General features: G+C 39.4%; 1 protein-coding gene across 2 annotated transcripts; it reads left to right on the top strand.

Annotated features, from left to right (window-relative positions):
- The first annotated feature begins 5,356 nt into the window (after nt 1-5,356).
- LOC136759412 (D-beta-hydroxybutyrate dehydrogenase, mitochondrial) lies at nt 5,357-14,060 on the top strand. Of its 2 annotated transcripts, none has more exons than XM_066714523.1 (5): nt 5,357-5,601; nt 11,200-11,668; nt 12,013-12,165; nt 12,957-13,090; nt 13,372-14,060. In XM_066714523.1, the coding sequence occupies exons 2-5, from the start codon at nt 11,287-11,289 to the stop codon at nt 13,750-13,752; spliced, it is 1,050 nt and encodes a 349-aa protein (XP_066570620.1). In that variant the 5' UTR covers nt 5,357-5,601; nt 11,200-11,286; the 3' UTR covers nt 13,753-14,060. The 2 variants fall into 2 exon arrangements, with proteins under 2 accessions (XP_066570620.1, XP_066570535.1); XM_066714438.1 differs by lacking the exon at nt 5,357-5,601 and adding an exon at nt 6,677-6,894.
- Nucleotides 14,061-20,563: the final 6,503 nt, after the last annotated feature.

Below are 20,563 nucleotides of genomic sequence, written 5' to 3'. Positions count from 1 at the left end.
CAGGGAAGTCAACATCTTGACTATGATAAGCTGTTTTAGATAATTAAAGTACAATTGAATTCTCTATTGTGGCTTGAAAGAATCTTAGCTCAGCATTTAGGTATTTATTAGTTTATATGCAGGTTAAACACATAAAATACATTTGTAAAATATAAAACTAAATTAATATAGGAGGCTCTTTTGTTTTACAACTGTTCCCCTCCATGCATAAATGTTTCTTTTCTCTGGATCAGTTGAAAAGCAGTTTGAAGAGACAAATTGTAGGGGACAAATCATGAAAAATACTGTTTTTTTCAGGATCAAGGTAGAACAAATGAATGTGAGGAGGAAACTAGCACTTAAATAAATAAAGTAGTACTTTATCTTTTCTTGCTTAATTCTATGTTGTGCAATTTTTTTATAATTTATCTTGTTCAATCTGTTTTAAAGGAATATCAACAGGTATGTTATCCATTAAATAACATGTTGAAGATTAATGAACTGTTTATTATTAGATCATTAGTGTTAATTACAGCATTTTATAATTTAATTACGATTTTTCTTCATATTCTTCTTTATGCAGTCCTATATACCATTATTGCTCTCTAACAGATAAGTATTATTCCACCCAAATTTAATATTTAAAACCAAATGGACATTTTGTATCTGATATTTCACTGCTCTGTGTAGAAGATGCAATTTCATATTTTTTGTTTCAGCAACAGTGACACCCTGTGGCTAACAAGTATGTATGTGAAAATTCAACCTCCAGGGTTAACAAGAACTGAGAAATGTTCTGTGACCTTTACAACCTTACAATACAACAACAAATGAGACCCAGGAAACAGATATACATAGATACATACGCACACACAAACATATATATAACAAACTTCAAAGTCAACAAGTATGCCCAATGAATCAGTGGAAGAGGAGATCTTATGGAAGAAATTAAAAGAAAAAGAAAACAATAGGTTGCAAATGCTCCACTTGTTAGGCTTCACTTCAGCTGGTGGCCAACTTCCCTTGGCCCCCTCGGACCCCAGACCCCGCATCACCCGGTGTCCCCGGAAACCTCGGCACACATTTTGTGGTTAAGCCTTCGGGCCTATGCGGAGTTTGTATCCCACACTCCAGTGTCTGGATACACAGCGTTTGTCCAGCCCCCTGGTGCAAACATTGACCGGCGACCCCGCTGCACGCTTGTTGGATCACACGCGTGTGTGCTTGGCAAGATGGAGAGACCCCCCTCCTCCTCCCACCCCCGCCAACTGTGCCACTTGCGGCTGACACACCTTGCCCACCTGGAGTGAGGAGGTCCTATGCCCTGTCTGTCTGGGCACAGAAGGCCGGTCCATTGCAAGACACTGAGGCCACCGCTGCCGTGTCTGGCGTTCCCCCACTCCAGCGAGTGACAGCAGGGGCTCCGGAGCCCTGGATCTCCGCCTCTATTGGAGCCCCTCTGTCTCCTCCTCCAGGCAAGCAGCCTCGGAGACAGCCAAGATAAGAGCGTCTGGTAAATGACAAATAATGTAATGTAATGTACTGGTGCTCAACTGAAGCCAACACCGGGTTCCCAATATAAGGCAAATGTAAGCGGCGAAGCCCAAGCTGCAGCCACACAACTGTCTGCCAAGGGGGCGCCTTGAAAAAGGGTCCATGATGTGGCAACGCCTTGAGTTGAATGGGCCACCAGTGGACTCGTAGGCCATGGTAATAATGTTCACAATCAAATGTGAAGCGCTTGGGCCTGTGTGCACCGAAGCCGGTGAAGCCGACTCTCTTGCTCTGAAGTGAAGGGAGAAGGATGAAAAGCCATCAACTCAATAGACCTGTTGATATGGAATGGAGATAGCACTTTCGGGAGGAACGCAGGGTTACAGACCCCAGGCCATCAAGCGATCCCACTCAGGGGCCAGGTTCAGAGCTGGAGCAGGCCTGGGTTGGTCTACAGAGGAGGCAGTACATAAGAACATGAGAACATAAGAAAGTTTACAAACGAGAGGGGGCCATTCGACCCTTCGTGCTCGTTTGGTGTTCATTAATATCTAAGTGATCCAAGGATCCTATCCAGACTATTTTTAAATGTTCCCAAACTTTCAGCTTCAACCACATCGCTGGGTAGTTTATTCCAGATTGTGACGACTCTCTGTGTGAAGAAGTGTCTCCTGTTTTCCGTTTTGAATGCCTTGAAGCCCAATTTCCATTTGTGTCCCCTGGTGCGTGTGTCCCTGCTGATCTGGAAAAGCTCCTCTGGTTTGATGTGGTCGATGCCTTTCATGATTTTGAAGACTTGGATCAAGTCCCCACGTAGTCTCCTCTGTTCCAGGGTGAAAAGGTTCAGGTCCTCAGTCTCTCAGTAGGACTTTCCCTTCAGACCTGGAATAAGTCTGGTTGCTCTCCTCTGAACTGCCTCTAAAGCAGCGATATCTTTCTTGAAGTGTGGAGCCCAGAACTGTACACAGTATCCAGATGAGCTCTAACTAGTGCATTGTACAGTCTGAACATCACTGCCCTTGTTCTCAATTCTACACTTTTGACAATATACCCTAACATCCTGTTTGCCTTTTTTATTGCTTCCCCACATTGCTTGGATGGAGAAAGTGAGGAGTCCACATAGACTCCTAGGTCTTTCTCATGCGTTACTTCATCTAGATCTGTACCTCCCATAGTGTAATTATAGTGGACATTTTTGTTACCTGCATGTATTACCTTGCACTTGTCCACATTGAATTTCATTTGCCAGGTGTCGGCCCACAACTGAATATTATCTAAGTTCCTCTGAATATCCTGTGCTGCCAAGATTGTATCTGCTGAGCCACCTATTTTAGTATCATCTGCAAATTTGACAAGTTTGCTAACTATCCCAGAGTCCAGATCATTCATATAGATTAGAAAAAGCACAGGCCCTAGTACTGATCCCTGTGGAACTCCACTAACAACCTCACTCCAGTTAGAAGTGGCTCCTCTAATCTATTTCCTAGACATCAACCAGTTCATGATCCATCTACTTATATTACCCTGAATACCTACAGCTTCCAATTTGAGGATCAGTCTTTGGTGTGGAACCTTATCAAAAGCTTTTTGGAAATCTAACTATATCATATCATATGCTTTCACATGATCTACAGCTGCAGTAGATAAATTAGTAAGACATGATCTGCCTCGTCCAAACCCATGTTGATTATCTCCAAGAATATGGTTATCATTGAGATGCTCCTCTATTTTCTGTCTAATCATTTTTTCCAACATTTTACAGGTGATGCAGGTGAGACTGATTGGTCTGTAATTTCCTGGCTCAGTTTTGTCCCCTTTCTTGTGGATTGGTATGACATTTGCTGTCTTCCAGTCAGTTGGCACATCCCCTGTTCTAAGTGTCATTTGGAATAATCGAGTTAGCGGCCTATAAATAATCTGGCCCAGGTGATTTGTTTGTTTTTAATTCTGCTAGTCCCTTTAGTACCTCCTCCTCATTTATCCTGATCTCTCTTAGGGTTTGACTGGACTGATTGTCAACCTGTGGCATGTCATCTGTTTTTTCTTTTGTAAAAACCTCTGTGAAATACTCATTTAAAATATTTGCCACATCTTGTTCGTTTTCCAAGATACTTCCATTTTTGCCCTTTATCTGTTTCACCTCATCCTTTATTGACCACTTGCTGTTGTAATATTGAAAAAAGCTCTTTGCATTGGTTTTAGCTCCAAGAGCTCAACATATTCTATGTACTTTGTTTCGTCACCATCCCTTTTGTGTGCACTATACAACATTTTCTTCCTCTTTATATTTTTTTGCATACCTCTATTAAACCATTTTGGCCAGTGTTTTTTGTTCCTCAATTTGCTAAATTTTGGTACAAATTGCTCCTGAGCCTCAAGTAGTATATTCTTAAAATATACCCATCCATTTTCAACTAACTCTGTATCCAGTGTGCTCCAGTCTACCTCTTCTAAGTGCCGTCTCATACCTTCAAGGTTTGCTTTTCTAAAATTGTAGACCATTGTTTTAGACTTGGACCTTGTTTTTTGAAAGAATGCCTCAAAGCTAATCATATTGTGATCACAATTTGCCATTGGTTCTCTAACTAGTGTCCCCCTGACTCTATCTTGGTCATTTGAAAAGATCAAGTCAATACATGTGCTCTCTCTGGTTGGTTCCCTGACAAATTGAGTTAGAAAGCAGTCATTTACCATCTCAACCATTTCCATTTCTGCTTCTGTAGTCCCCACTGGGCTTTGCCAGTCTAAGTTTGGGAAATTAAAATCCCCCATTATAACAGCCACATCCTTGCTACATGCAGTCCTGATTACATTGTACAATGCAGCATCTTTCTGAATATCACATACGCACATACGCTCTCCCAATGCATTAGACCCCCTTCTGTTTAGATGTAGACCGTCCGGTTTGTACAGGTCCCATCTATCCCAGAAGAAAGACCAATGCTCCATAAACCTAAACCCCTCTTCCCTACACCAAGTTTTCAACCACGTGTTAAACTTTCTAATCTCTGCCTGTCTCCCTGGCCTGGCACGTGGTACCGGAAGTATTTCAGAGAAAACTACCGTGGAGGTTCTGCTCTTTAGTTTTGTTCCTAACTCTTTAAATTTGTCTTGCAGAACCTCTGTCCTACCTTTTCCTATGTCATTGGTTCATTTGGCCAGTAGACCGTCTACTAGTTTAGGGAAATCTGCAACCTGAGCACCAGGCAGGCAAGATGCCATGCGGGTCTCCTTGTCACTAGAACACACTGTGTGCTCTACACCTCTAAGAATTGAGTCTCCTACTATAACTACCTCCTTCTTCTGGGGGGGAGTGGGCACCATGGTGCTCTGGTGCTCAACTGCCCCCCCATCACCCTCTGAGTTGTCACTGTCCAACTCGGTGTCCAGCAGGTGGAATCTGTTGGGCAATTCAAGCTCTTGGGGTGTCTCTAGGGGTTGTGCACGCCCTTTTCTGCGGTTACGACCTACTGTAACCCAGCAGTTCTCTACGCTGTCCTGCTCTAAGGTCTCAACTCTCCTAGGTTTTGGTGTGCACGATCACATGTGAGACAACGCGTCAGTTCCCCAGGTAAAAAGGCAGTGGGGGCCAGTTGGGACCACACTCTGGCCACCCAGGAGTAAGGACATCAGTCACACTCTATTGGGAACAGTAATGCAGAGAGGGGAAGGCCAGTAACGCCTCAACCCTCATCTTCAACAAATACTAAGACCATATACGGAGCGGGGGTGACAGGAGATCGGCTCATGTACCCTCTGCTGAACACAGGAGCACTCACCTTCTGCCAATTAGCAGCTAGGGGTGGGGCAATAGCAGCTATAATGTGCAATATTATACAAAGTGAGGCAATATGTGACAGCTCTTGTGACCCACATTTAAACAGGAGCAGCTACATCCTTGTCAACTAGCACAGTTAGGAGTGGGCATTACATCGAGCTCTACTGTGCTAAATATACAAAGCGGGGCAAGAAGAGACCAGCTCTTGTGCCCTTGCTTAACACAGGAGTAGTCACCTCCTGCTCGATTAGCACAGCTAGGAGTGGGGTGACGGCAAGGTGTCAACAAGCCTAAATAAAGAAGCAGAGCAACAGGAGACCAGCTGCCAGAATTGCTTTAGTTGTTTGGTGAGTTGTGGTGATATTATTATTATTATTATTATTATTATTATTATTATTATTATTATTATTATCAATAATAATTAAAATAGGTTGATGATGAACAGCTTTGATAGGGACAGTGATTGCCAGAGGTTCCTTATTAAAACAATTTTGAATTTGAGCTCCAGAATGCATTAAAGAAAGTAGCAAACAAAAACTATGCATTATTAATACTAATAAGGTATTAATACTAAGAGTGCTTGTCATTCTTTTTTTCCTTCAAGAAATACTCATCACTTGATCTTTATGTAGGGCCTAAGTGTTAGGGTTGGAGTTAAGGTTAGGTTTCGAGTGAGTGTAATTGTAGGTGATCAGGTTAAAGTTAGTTTGGGTTTCCATTTAGCATCACAGCTGGACTCAAGGCCTGGAGGTAAGGTCAACCTTAGGGTTCTGACACAGTGCAGTGACATGGAAAATTGGAAATTAAAAGGGTAAGATGTTTAAAATGTGAAATAAAAAACTCATCAGTTGGAACAACATGGAAAGGTATTTAATCTAGACAAGGTGTTTCACCGATTATTTTGTAGGTCAATGATTTTGTCATCCCTGCAAATGTCATTTTGGATTATGAATAGTTCTTTCACTGACCAATTTAATGTTTTTTTGGGGGGAAAAAACAAGTTAGTAACACTATCTTTTCAGTTTAAGTGACACCTGTTTTGTTTCTGTATCTTTACCCTTTGCAGTTTACCTAAGAACTGGGTAAATTCAATTATTTCATCAGAATTTTGCTTTCAAAGTCAACACAGCCTATGTGAAATGTTCCGGTCACCGTGATTTTACAGCTGTGTCATAGAACAACATGTGTGCCAAACTGTTTCATGCCAGACCCAGGGCAGGTGTTCATATTACAGACACAAAGATGAACTTTCATAAATGTGCTCCTAGTGATGTTCAAATAACCAAAGGTTAATCTTTATCTCTGTTTCTTTGCTGTCCAGCATTGCATGGTTATCTCACCAGACTAGGACCTTTGAACAAATAAATAAAGTTATATTAAAAATTAACAAATAACCAAGCATATGCTAATATTGCCATTTATAGCAAAATAGAAATGCTCATTAAGATTCACAGATTCACCACTACTTTGTGTAAATCGATGGAACCTTGTTACATAAAATATTTGAATCCGATGCTGACGGTTAGGTCTCAAGAAAAAGAAAACAAAAAACACTGAGAGCTGCCTAAGAATCCAAAGAAACATAATTTGATAATCATTAATTAATAAACGCTGATTCTAATGTTTATTGTTGCAGAAAGGTGAGTTTTAACTTTATAACTATTATTATCATTCAAAATGCATTGTTGTGATGGTGTTTTTACTTGGCTTGAAATTTTCAGTTGAGAAAACGGTCCCTTGGAAACAAGGACCATTATACTATATTGCCATTTACTATTGGGTGGATAACAAAAACAGCTCTCACATGTTTTCCACTTGGAGTATATACATTTAAATGTTAAGCAGAACATGATGAAACCAAGTCTGTGCTATTTATGTATTACTGTTCACTCATTTGGTATGTTAAAATGTATTATATCTGAAAAGGACTCTCACATGTTTACAATGACAAACCAGTTAAGGTTCTGATGGAGTTATGAAAAGTTGACAACAATTTTTGAACTTTTCTCAGTATAATACGAAGTTCCTAGATATTGTTTTCTTGAACATTCTCATGCTCATTCCCTAAACTCACAGACTGCTTTTTCCTGAATCATGTGTTTGAACCACCATCCGGAACTGTGTCAATGTCCCGCATAATGAAAGGAGGTTTGAGAGAGAGTCTTAGGTTTGAAATCACAAGACCTTGCTTTATCTTCCCCTTGAGCTCTGTTGCAAACCCACAATATGTCAAAATACAATAACATATTTATCAAACTCCCATCTGTGTAATGTCCCTTGTAACTTTTGCAAAATATGTTAGGAATGGCAATGGTGGATTGATGTGTTTAAGGCACTTTTTTTCTGCTATATGAAATATCCACTTTGGATTCATATTTTTGTGCCATATGATATATACATTTTGGTATATGATATATCTATTTTGGTATATGATTTCTTTTTTCTGTTGTTTTTTAATTGAACGGCCCCTCAATATAATCACCATAATGTACAAATGTTGTATGATTATTTGATTTTTAGCAGATGTCCTTACCCAGGACAACTGAAATATTAATTACTTGTCTGACAATGTGATCTGCTTTTCTTGCCAGATCATTAGCATTCTAAATAAATATGCTGTAGGGCTCTTACAAGGACATTTACATTTGACAATATTTGATCATACCTGAATAAATACAATATTTGTTTCAGTGCATATAGTCCGTCATGGATATGGTTGTATCTTACTGTGTTTCAGGTTTCATGCAGGAATTATAAAGGACTGCAACATTCTGCACTATGCAAAGACATAGAATCATATTCAAATCCATTTTGTATTTGTACAAAACCATTAGCAGAATTGTATGGGATCTCTTGCTGTATGGATAGTCTCAAGAGGCAATGTTTTAAATTGCTGCGTTTTCCTCTATGTTTAGAATATGTAGATTAACTAAAAGCACGTTTTGTATTGACTGTTCATCTCATGCACAGGAAAGCGTTGTGTTGATCTTTTTGAAATGTTCATTTGTTTTGCTTTCCTAAACAACTAGGCCTATATATTTTTTTAAATTCCTAATTTATGTATATATTTGTCCCTTGTAATACTATTTTGTGCCATCTGCAAATTGTGTTAAACTCCTTGTATTAAAATTGATCAAGAAGCACAGGTATAATGAATGAGAGTTGTACAATAGATTGGGTGGTATTCATGTTTTGTAAACATGTGGAAGTGGTATGACTACCATCTGTGATTCAGATACAAGATAAAAAATAAAAAAGATAGAACAAAACAACAGGTCCCACCAACGATGAGCCATGAGTGGTGAGAAATGCACATGCATTAAGATGACTAATCCAGACATCTGTATGATTTATTAGGTGTGTGTTTAAGGGTAGATTCAGATGGTAAGAGCAAAGGTGGAATCAAAAAAAAATCTACCACTTTTATCCGCGGAACAGGTGAAATAAAGGTAGATTATCAAAATTCTTTCAGCATCTCATGTCCTGCCAATCTCAGCCAGCTGTACACAGAACCAGATCCTAATTACTGGGAACAGCTGAGGTGATGTATCAGTCATTCATAAGTTGTGGTCAGTTGTTGTCACAAGGACTCAGCACTTTCACTAACACATAAAACCATTATTATGTGTCCAGTCTTTGTAGAGCAAAACAAGGCCATCTAAATCATTTTTGTTTCTTAGAAGATGTGACTGATGAATAAAGAATAGCAGTGTTCCTATGGCTTGATGTATGATTTGCCATGCATGTACTTTCCTTTTCCATGATTTTGCATGGTCTGCATGGTTTACATTACATATCCATGGTTTGATTTGATTAACTTTTCTCCCCCTCCACTTTAGTGTAGGCCTGTCAACTTTTAAAAAGATAGAAGGCAACCACAGTTGTCCCTGGAGGTACAGTTCTGCAGAAAACACTCCTCACAAAAATGAACTCTACTGCACTAACACTAGTATTTGTAAGATCCTAATATAATACTCTAAAATATAAACTGGATGTTATTAATATGTTCATCACTTGTGTGTTAGCACCATGCCTTCTATACATTTAGTGGAATATGTACCGATCTGAAACATGTACAACATTTCTGAAAACACTGTGCTGCTTCGTTTCTTTTTTGAATGATGCAACATAAAAACATCTATTTTGTTTAAAAACCTTAGCATTACAGCAAAAAACGATTTCGTCAGGCAAAGTGTTGTTTTCCTTTTTCACTTTGTGTCGGATGCAATGAGAGACCTACATCTTATGTCATTAAAACCAAGATACGTATTTTGCTTTTCATACCAGAAATGTAAGAACAAATTGTAATTTCAGGGCAAGAGCTATGCTACTTCCTTTTCATGTTAGTGAAGATCTCAATTGTTCATTATTTTGCACAATTCAGTTTAACCATTTAATTTATATTTATATTTATATATATATATATATATATATATATATATATATATATTTATTTTCACTGTAATTATTTTACAGTATATAATTAATATTATATATATATATATATATATATATATATATATATATATATATATATATATACAGTATATACACCGATCAGCCATAACATTATGACCACCTGCCTAATATTGTGTAGGTCCCCCTTTTGCCGCCAAAACAGCCCTGACCCGTCGAGGCATGGACTCCACTAGACCTCTGAAGGTGTGCTGTGGTATCTGGCACCAAGACGTTAGCAGCAGATCCTTTAAGTCCTGTAAGTTGCGAGGTGGGGTCTCCATGGATCAGACTTGTTTGTCCAGCACATCCCACAGATGCTCGATTGGATGAGATCTGGGGAATTTGGAGGCCAAGTCAACACCTTGAACTCGTGATTCATCAGACTAGGCCACCTTCTTCCATTGCTCCGTGGTCCAGTTCTGATGCTCACGTGCACATTGTAGGCGCTTTCGGCAGTGGACAGGGGTCAGCATGGGCACCCTGACTGGTCTGCGGCTACGCAGCCCCATACGCAACAAACTGCGATGCACTGTGTGTTCTGACACCTTTCTATCAGAACCAGCATTCACTTTTTCAGCAATTTGAGCTACAGTAGCTCGTCTGTTGGATCGGACCACACGGGCCAGCCTTCGCTCCCCACGTGCATCAATGAGCCTTGGCCGCCCATGACCCTCTCGCCGGTTCACCGCTTTTCCTTCCTTGGACCACTTTTGATAGGTACTGACCACTGCAGACCGGGAACACCCCACAAGAGCTGCAGTTTTGGAGATGCTCTGACCCAGTTGTTTAGGCATCACAATTTGGCCCTTGTCAAAGTCGCTCAGATCCTTACGCTTGCCCATTTTTCCTGCTTCTAACACATCAACTTTGAGGACAAAATGTTCACTTGCTGCCTAATATATCCCACCCACTGACAGGTGCCATGATAACGAGATTATCAGTGTTATTCACTTCACCTGTCAGTGGTCATAATGTTATGGCTGATCGGTGTATATATATATATATTAGATTACATCAAGGCAGTGTTGGTGTCAACATTAAAATAACTATGTATATTTTGTTTTACAACTTATTTTGTTTGGGATTGAGCAAATATTACGTATTACTTGATTAGTAAAATCAGAATATAAACAAAACAAAAACATTAAAGGAACAGTGCATATTAAAATTGCAACTGTTACACTGAGGAGAGAAATAACTAATATGAAGTGAAGAAATCTCCATTGTATATTGTACATCTTCAAGTTTTTGGTTTTATTTCTAGTAAAAACCTAGGCTTTCTTGACTGTGTGCAGTATCTGTCTACAATTCACACAGTGAGACTGCAGTGAAGTGATAGACATGGAAAGACATCCTGTTTGTCTAAAGGGTTCTTATGAAAAATAGATTTCTGGGGAAAAACCTGTCTCCGGATTCCTCTTGAAAACACACCATGCAAAATCAATAACTGTGGTTTGCCTAATTTCATGCACTCTGGTCCATTTCAGGGTCCTTCCCGAGAACACATAAATACCACGGTGGAAAATCTTCCTTCACACAAAACTGCACCCGATCCTCACGCGCACAAGTTCAAAATGAACAGAATGATACTTGAAGCTGCTGCTGTATTTATTATGGGCAATGTATTTTATTTCCTTGGCTACCTCACCCCAGCTCTTATCATGATCCCAATCCTGGTCTTTCTCCTGACTCATACTGAACACTATATGTTCAACCCGCAAGGCAGAGCTGTGTTCATCACTGGCTGTGACAGTGGATTTGGATACAATCTTGCAAAGCAACTAGACAAAATGGGATTTGTAGTATTCGCTGGCTGTCAGTTCCCCAACAGGGAAGGAGCCTGTAATCTTGTGAGAGAATGCTCCAGTTCCTTAAAGGTCATTGAATTAGATGTTACTCAAGAGGAAAATGTCAAACAGGCAAAGAAATACATTGAAACAAACTTGCCGGAGAAAGGTAAGAACAAAGTCTGTCTTTTATATAACAGGTGACTATAAATATGTTGTATGGTTCTGTAATATAAGAACAATGAATATTAGTACTAAACTTTTATTACTTTCTTTAGACAAAAACACTAACATGTTGTACCTTTTATATCTCATTGAATCTGCACAGTAAACTTGATTATGACTTCTTGAATAATATTTACATGACTGTACTTCACTAAATAAATGATTAAATAACTAGAAATTGTGTATCTTTCGACAAAGTTGGCTATTGTAACAATACAAACTGATTAGAAAAGTACAGTCTACTGCCATGTATGGTTGTAATGCCTGCCAACTATTTCTTTCCTGTAGGCCTCTGGGGTGTAGTAAACAATGCAGGGATTTCTGACTGGTCAGAAACTGAATGGAACACTATGGCAGATTATCACAAAATGGCAGACGTGAATTTGTTTGGAAGCATCAGAACCACTTTGCCATTTATCCCGCTAATTCGGGCAACAGAAGGTAAACATGTTTTCCTCAAATATATATTTGCCCTTTTTTATTTTACTTGTCTAATACAGTAGATGTATTCATTTGGCTGATGTTGGTCTCGTTAATGAATGCAACTGATTTGAATGTATAGCTCATTTCTGGTTTGTTACCATCATGATCATCGTGGGGAAATCCTGTGGTAAAACTCACAGAAATAAAGGCATGAAAGCACAACAATGAGCACTTGTTGCATTAAAGAGATTTGATAAAGTAGGGAGTTTTTTTTAAATGGAGAAATAGAATTGTTAGTACAGGGTGAATTAATCATTATCATACCCATTAAATAGACCACAACTCAACAAACAAAAGGGAATTCTTAGGCAGGAGAGAAATAGCTCAAGTAAGCTGAGTAATTGAAAGAGAAGACAATAATTATACTCTCTCTCAAAGTCTTTTGTTTTGGGAGACATGCCGATTAAGCGGTTTTGGTTTTCTTCTCTTGAAATAAAGAGCTGGAGAGCATGTGATCAACACTATTTTGTTTCAACATGACCACCTCCCCCTCCTCACCCCAGACAGAATTTTTACTTTAATTTGTATCATATAACGGCTTCAACGCGGTTTCACTGACGCACATTCCTGAGACAAAGATTGCTATTCTTCCACAGATTCATTTGAATGGTGAAGATGAATAATGCCAGTAACATTCAGAAAGTAAATAAATTGTGCACCAATTGCATTCGTGAGCAGTGTCTTTCAATATCAAGGCTGTTTCAGGCCGTAGTGCTTATGTTTTGCCATTTCTTTCCTTCCCTGCCTAGGCCGCATCGTGTTTGTGTCCAGTATTTTCGCTTTTCTCCATGCGCCAAACATGGGTCCATACAGTGTAACTAAAAGAGCAATAGAAGCTTTTGCTGACTGTTTAAGGATTGAAATGGCCAGCTTTGGCGTGAAGGTAAGATGGAAATCAAAACACCAACATCAGCCCCTATTACATCAGTTATACTTTATTGTTATAAACAACTATAGGCTACAATATGTTGATGAACAGCCTTTCAACAAAACCAGATAGTAAATGTGTTTAAGATTAGCAAGAAGAGCATACATGTATTTTATCTTAGTTAACTATCATAATTAAAATAATATTAGGAACTTGACATTTTATTATTGATGCATACTATTGCTACTACTGACAATAATAATTATTTCCCTTCATTTCATTTCACCTTATTTTAGGTCAGTATTATCCAACCGGGCAACTTTGGATCAGTGACCAATATTCTGAAAGAGAAAACGGCTGATGAGATCTGGAATAAGTTTGATGAGGCACAACGACAGACATTTAATAGACAATATATTGAATTGGTTAGTGAATATATTAACACACAACTAAAGGATGGAGTTAAGGATATTAATTTAGTGATAGATGTCATGGTAGATGCTCTTGTATCTCCTCGACCCAAAACTAGATACCTAGTTACAACCCTATTTGATAAGGTATTCTTCTGTAGCTTTCCATACTTGCCTACCTATCTTGCAGATACTGTGTTTACTTTAAGTGACATGTACCGGAAAAGAAAACAGTTGCTCTACAATTCAATCAACACTTGCAATTAACTCCCCTGTTTTCATTGGTCAGTAATACCAAAATGATTTAATAGTAAAATGCTAACTGGTTGGTTTTACACTAATACAGTCAGGTAATAACACATTTAATTACATAAATATTGTGATGGATCAAAGTTGTATTAGAAATTAACTTGTAGCTGAGTGTGAGGCTTAAACAATAAGTTCAAATACTTTACCAAGAGAGTGGGTTCTTTTCAACCTTAAATAACTCCCACTGAATATCTGGATTATAACATCTGGTTATTTTTAGACAACAATGTATTGCCTTTTCTGTTACATTAAAGGGCAGAAATATTTGTTCTTATTAATTTCTTTCAACATGGAGCATGTACATTTCAAACTCACCAAGATTTGACATTTGACAATTGCACATTCAACACTTTCGAACAGAATAACGTAAATAATCAAAAGACCCAGAATCAGAAGACACATGTACCACCTGTTTATTTTAGTACATTATAAAGCATAAACATCTATCCTTAACCCTCGGATACTGTTTTTAATCCTAAAATGTATCTTGCTGCCGACTTATAAAGAAAGATGTTTTACCAGGCCCTTCCCTTGTCCTTTGCCTGTGGACTTTTTCTCCAACTCCATGGCTGTGTAACAAATCACACATTTGCTCCCTACACCCTGTACACTTGTCGAACACTTGTGTGACGTTGTGCTGACGTCTGAGAGTGTGTACTTGGGTGAGGAGGGTGTAGGGTGCAATGCAAAGCAAAAAGCGTTAAATGAGACACACTTTAGCGTCGGCATTCAGCACCTTTGCCTTTGACTGAGAAAGTACCTACACAATCTTTCCTTGTCAGATTGAAGTTTTAAAGAATGGAGACTGCTATAGCATTTCAAGGATTTCGACAAGTAATTGTACAATATATAATAATAATACAAATAATAATAATGTGGAAATATATTGTTCGTTTACATCACCTCCTAATTTTATACTACTTCACTAATAAATTAATTGATAGGTGATGAAACATTTTTTCACTGTACTTTCTAATCATATATTTAAATCATGATTATAGAAAAATTGTATAATACCTATGTATTATAATTTCCTTAATAAATAATTTAACAATATCTGTGTATCTACAAAGAGTTCTGGGACTTTGGCACTAAAACAATAAACACATAAGTGCACTCTTTTGTACACTCCATCGAAGGGAGCATTGAAGGGCACAAAAAACCTTCCCTAAGGTATTGGGACACCCCTTCAGATGGCGACCATAGTACTTCCACTCTGCAAGGGAAGGGAACGGGGGAGCAAGTGTGCGATTTGGGACGCAGCCCATACCTCTTTGACTCCAGCTGCAGTGTTGTCATCTCTTCAATGTCTGCCTCTGCCCTATGTCGAACTCCACAAAGCCGAGCTGGTCTCCCAATTAGTTACAGGTGGACTAGTTAACAGCCTTCAGGACCTCTATGCCAGCAGTCAGCGCCAGCAGCCTTGAGTATCCCCACTTGGAAGGGCCCCATTTGCTGTTGGACTCCAGCGAGGAGAAGACCGCTCATCAACACTGTTTGACTTCATCTCCGCTTTTGCCTCTCACCTCTCTTTGGATTTCCTGTCTCTCACTGAGACATGGATCTCCCCTGAGAACTCAACCACCCCTGTTGCCCTATCCTCTCTGTTTGTCCTGTCCCACTCACCTCATCCTATTGAGCGGGGAGGAGGGACAGGGCTGCTGCTCTCCCCTTTTCTCCTCTATCTCGACTAACAGCTTTGAATTCCATGTAGTAGAACTCACCTCTCCCTCTCACCTTTTCCTTCTAGTTCTCTAATGCCCTCCTGGTCCACTCACCTCCTTTCTGGATGAACTGGACTTCCTTCTCTGCTCCCTCCCCTCACTGTCCTCACCTACAGTACCATCCACCTGGGAGACTTCAACATCCACCTCTCCAACCCCTCCCACTCTGCCAGATTTCTTCCACTCCTCCATTATTTTAACTTTTCCAACTCCCCTGGATAACACCAGGCCGCACTCGTGGGATCCCCCGCCGTTCTACAGGGCGCTCCGAGCCTTTGCGCTCGAAGTAGGCCTCCATAAAGTCGTGCTGGCCTCCTGGGATTATAAGACCATCTGTAGTCAGATGAGATCTACCCAGGAGACCAGCCGGATAGAAGATTTCCCTCCCGAAACCTGCCGGTTTATCTGGGCTAACGCTACGCACGTTTGCCTCACGAATACGCAGAAAGATGTCTCCTGGATGGCTGTGAGTCGGTGTCTCCCCACCCGAGTGTTCATGCACAGAAGGGGCATAGCTCCTTATGACACCTGCCCCTATAAGGGTTGCCTGGGGAAGGAGACGGAGGCTCACATCTTTAGTGAGTGCCCCTCCGCCCACAGGGTCTGGCTCCTGTTTTCTCCATTCCTCCACAGGTTTGCCGTTCCTGCGCGGGCGACCGCCCAGCAGATCCTGTACGGTCCGGCCAGGGGAATATCATCATCTACCCTGAGGTGCTGGTGGCGTGTCATCTGCGCAGTGAAGCAGGCACTGTGGGAGGGACGGAACATCTGTTTGTTCAACAAGCAGGAGCTGGACCCGATCGTCATCGCGCGGAGGGGCATGGTGTTCGTAAGGGACTATGTCAATCTGGAGGTCCATCAGAGGGGCAAGGAGGAAGCCTATAAGAACTGGCACATACAAGATCTGGGGGAGCTCAGGATCCCATGATGGGACCCACCTCCGGGGACGGTCAGTTCCCCCTGCTGGAGCCCGAGTCCAAGATCTTTTAAATATTTTATGGATGATTGTTTTTAAAAAAAGATTTTAAAAATGAATCTTAATTGTTTTTAAAGATTTAGTTGCTTTTAAACCACATTGTTTAGGGTTTTTTGGTTTAGTTTTGTTATATTCTTTTGTCAAATACATTGACCGTTTTGGATTTAATTTTAAATGCATTGGACCTTTTTTGTTTGTTTTTTATTTTTACCTTTTTAATTGTTTCTTTATTTTGTCCAATGCATTTTCAGTTATTTTCAATGTATTTGACTTTTATGTTGGTGTGCAGTTTTGCATTAATCACGTTTGTTTTGTTGTTTTGGGCACATTTATTTTGAAGTTAATTGTTTTGTTGTTTGTTAAAAATCACAAAGATTTTAAAAATTTTAAGTGATTTTAAGGATTGATATTTTAAAGATTTTAATCATAAGCATTAAAAAATTGAATTGTTTTTATTTATGTTAATGCAAAATACTAAATACAATAAAATAGTATTTTCCAACTCCCCTTCTCCCCGACTCAAAGAGCAGGCCACCAGCTGGATTTCGTCTTCTCAAGAGGCTGCTCCCCTTCAATGCTCTCCGTGACACCCCAGGACATCTCAGACCACCAACTTCATTTCTTTCTCCCTTTCTCTCTCCTCCCTCCCCACCCCTCCCACTCCCACTGTCACCTTCCACCATAATCTCCACTCTGTCTCCCCTAGGTTCAATTACAGGTTCAAAATACATAAGTGCATAAGAAAATATACAGTTAGTACAAGTCCTACATCCTAGATTTGTGAGCTAATAATTACAGATAAGATGTGAAGTCATATTTAACAGTTCAGGGGATGGGAGATAGGGGTAAACAATATAAACAACACGAGTAATAGCAATGTAAAAGCAAGTTGTATGATGAAAACTAGATATAAAGTGCAATTTAGGAGAGCTGAGCCCCGCAGGGCAATAACAGCTAAGTTACAGGTACAGTCTGAATAGATGTGTCTTGAGTAAGCGCTGGAAGGTGGTCAAGGACTAGCAAAATAGGAAAAATGCCAAGGGGGGTGAATACTTTTGCAAGGCACTGTAGACTAGATATGGAATGGTAAGCATATTTTACTTGCCATCATCAATGACCACAAGGCCAATTTAGGTTTGAGAATTGTTTGTAAAAGTAAAGGCAAGTGGAAGGGTTCTGACTAGTAAGTTGGATCTAGCAGAAGCTGCAGCTGTGATTAGCCTGTAGCCTTCCTCCAGAAGGAGGGATTCAGACAGGGATGTTTCTAGGCTATATGATGCATTGCGCCCTGTCACTATACCAGGGCATTGGATTCGAATTTATGTCCGAGGTTAAACAGTGTCCCCTACAGTAATAAAATAATAATTACTATTAATGTAGGCTAGTAATAATACGTGATTTTTATTTACTCCTTTCTGGTGGCTACTTTAATGATCAGTTTCTTAAAGCATTTTGGTCTGTAGTTTCATACATGTAGGTCCTTTTACCCTGTCTCTCCCTTTGTATTTTATATATTATATATGTTTATATTATACTACTTTAACTAACCACTGTCTTTTGGATACTCAATCAATGACTGTATTATTATGCATGTGGTAAACAAACTTATATTACTGGATTTTAATGAGATCACTTCTGATAAAAAAGATATAAAGATATAAAATGGCTTCTTCAAACCTCTTCGCTAGTTCTTTTCCACACTTCATGTGAGAGGAGAGCTCGGGGTTAACCTTTATTTATGTTTTTCTGTATTAAACTTGTTACTTTTTCATCGGTATATCCTGAGATTTACTAAAACCACTACAACACAAAAACAGCCCTAGGTGGAGACATATCCTTGATATATGTGTTTGACACATTTTTGCATCGAGGTGTCACACCAGCCCATGCTATTCTGGCTTTTGGATCCGTAATTGTATTGTGCAGTATTTTGTAATGTCGTTGCTCGCTTCGGTTTGGCAAATATTCTGAGCACATTTTACACACCACCTCAAAATACAAACCGTATTGATGGTGGGTTTCCCCTGTGGGAGAATAAATAACCCTCTGACAAGCCAAAAAATATGACAATCAGTACCAGGCTTGCAATTTGGGATTGGCAGGTGGGTCAAAGTTTACAAACTCCTGGCCCTTGCCTAACTAAAACAGTTTACAGTTCAATACTTTTCAAAGATATTCACCAACTAAAGTTTGTGTACTTCCTCAACATTACCCAGTTAAAGTTTTGTCTTTTACTACAATGCTTTGCGGGATGTTACACTTCTAGTTGGGTTTATAGACCTGCAATGAGAGTTTGGTTGGGTTTAGAGACTTTCCTGTGAGGTTAAGACTACTGAAAAATGAACCATCTGAAAATATGAACTAGCCAACATTTCAGAGTACACTATTGTGATAGTGTCTTGTTATTGTTATTAAATTCATACCAATTTGAAACGTTAATGCATCCCCTTAGGAAAGAATTTGTTGCAATTGTCATCTTCCATAATTAGTTAGAGGAAAGGCCAGAGATATTTATAATTACCATCACATCTGAAAGTGATGTGTAGGGAATGCGTCAGTTTCCTCCAGCTTCTCCAAAGGATAATCAAAACTCATGAGTTTTGTATATAGATCCAAAACGATCTGAGGATTTACATTTGTTTGGGTTTGCAAGTTGTTAGCCAGGCCAAAAACTACACAGGAGTGTTTATGGTTAAACGAATCCTGGATATCTTTAACCAGTTAAGGCAATTTGTTGGGGGGAGGGCAAGGACTACTGTGGTGAAGAATAATGTACAAAATCCTGCACAAAATATGACCCCCTGCCACAGGTTCATATTTTAAGACATTTATTCCACAAATTAAAAGGATACCATAGGTCGACTCCACCACTTTGCTAGGAGCCAAAGCATCAAAAGCAACAGGTTGGTGATGCATGTAATGTTAACTATTGTCACACATTTCAGAAGTTATATACCAATAAATTATGCAAAATATAATCTCTATACAGGCAAATGTGTTAGACTGCATTAGTGTGCACTGACGGTAGTTTGTTTTTAGAGTTCTTTAACTTGATTTTAAGGCAGTAATGTCAAACTCAAAAAGAAAAAAAGGAAAAATAAGAGTTGTTTTGAGCAAATTAATAAATTGCTGATCTGCAAGACAAGACTTTGGGTAGATGTAGATATACACACAATGTAATGTCATGCTTTTTTTTCTCTCTATTTATTTTAGTTGACTTTTGCTGCAGTATATGTCAAGACCTCACACAATGCCTCTCATTACACAAATATGATCTGAGAGCATACTCTCATACAGGGTTCACTGGTTCAAATGATCTCTGGCCGCTGGGTCCAGTGACCACACCGCAAAAACACAACCATACAGCCTGATAACCTGGTCATAGCATGAAAACACACCCTAGATTGATGCATCGTTAGCTTTTCCCACTTGATTATTTGTTCTTGGTAGTAAGTCCAAACCACACATTTCAGTTCAATACAGCTCTACACAGTCTTTTCAGCTTCACGATAACCGTCTCCTCATGTAGTTTGTGGCCAGGGGGGTCCTCTGCATATTTTCATGGGTATGTTACTTGAAACTACCTTCTAGAGGCAGAGGACCCCCAATGCAATTTCAGACAAAATTGTGGCATAGGGGACAATTTGGGTGTGAGATCCCAGTTCTACAAATAGTTTTATTATTACAATATTTTACTTTAGAAGTGGATCCTTTCTACTATCCTAAAACAACTTTGGGGACTTTCTTTTAACTAATAGAAAGCCAGGCTCGGAATGCTCATGTTCCACAAATAGTGCCCCATCCGTGTTTTAAAATGGGGAGTGTACTCTAAGGACTTGTCTTCACCCCTCATAAGCGGTGTGAGCCTCTTTGATGCTTTTTGGTTGTGGTTTGTTCAGTCAATTAAGAGTGGTGCAACACATTGTGAATCTCTCTCAAGTGAAGAATATAGTATAAAAAGTTATCTTCCTTTTTTAAAGGTTCTTTTGTCGCAAGGTGTAGTTAGAGAGCTGGAGGGGGGTCCACATTGTCATTTGCCTAATTGGACCCTGGATTGACCCTTGTATAT

The sequence above is a fragment of the Amia ocellicauda genome, chromosome 1 (genome assembly GCF_036373705.1).
Source record: "Amia ocellicauda isolate fAmiCal2 chromosome 1, fAmiCal2.hap1, whole genome shotgun sequence".
NCBI classification, from domain to species: Eukaryota; Metazoa; Chordata; class Actinopteri; order Amiiformes; family Amiidae; genus Amia; species Amia ocellicauda.
Note: the sequence above shows the minus strand (reverse complement) of the source record. Positions and strands in the feature narration are given on the sequence as shown.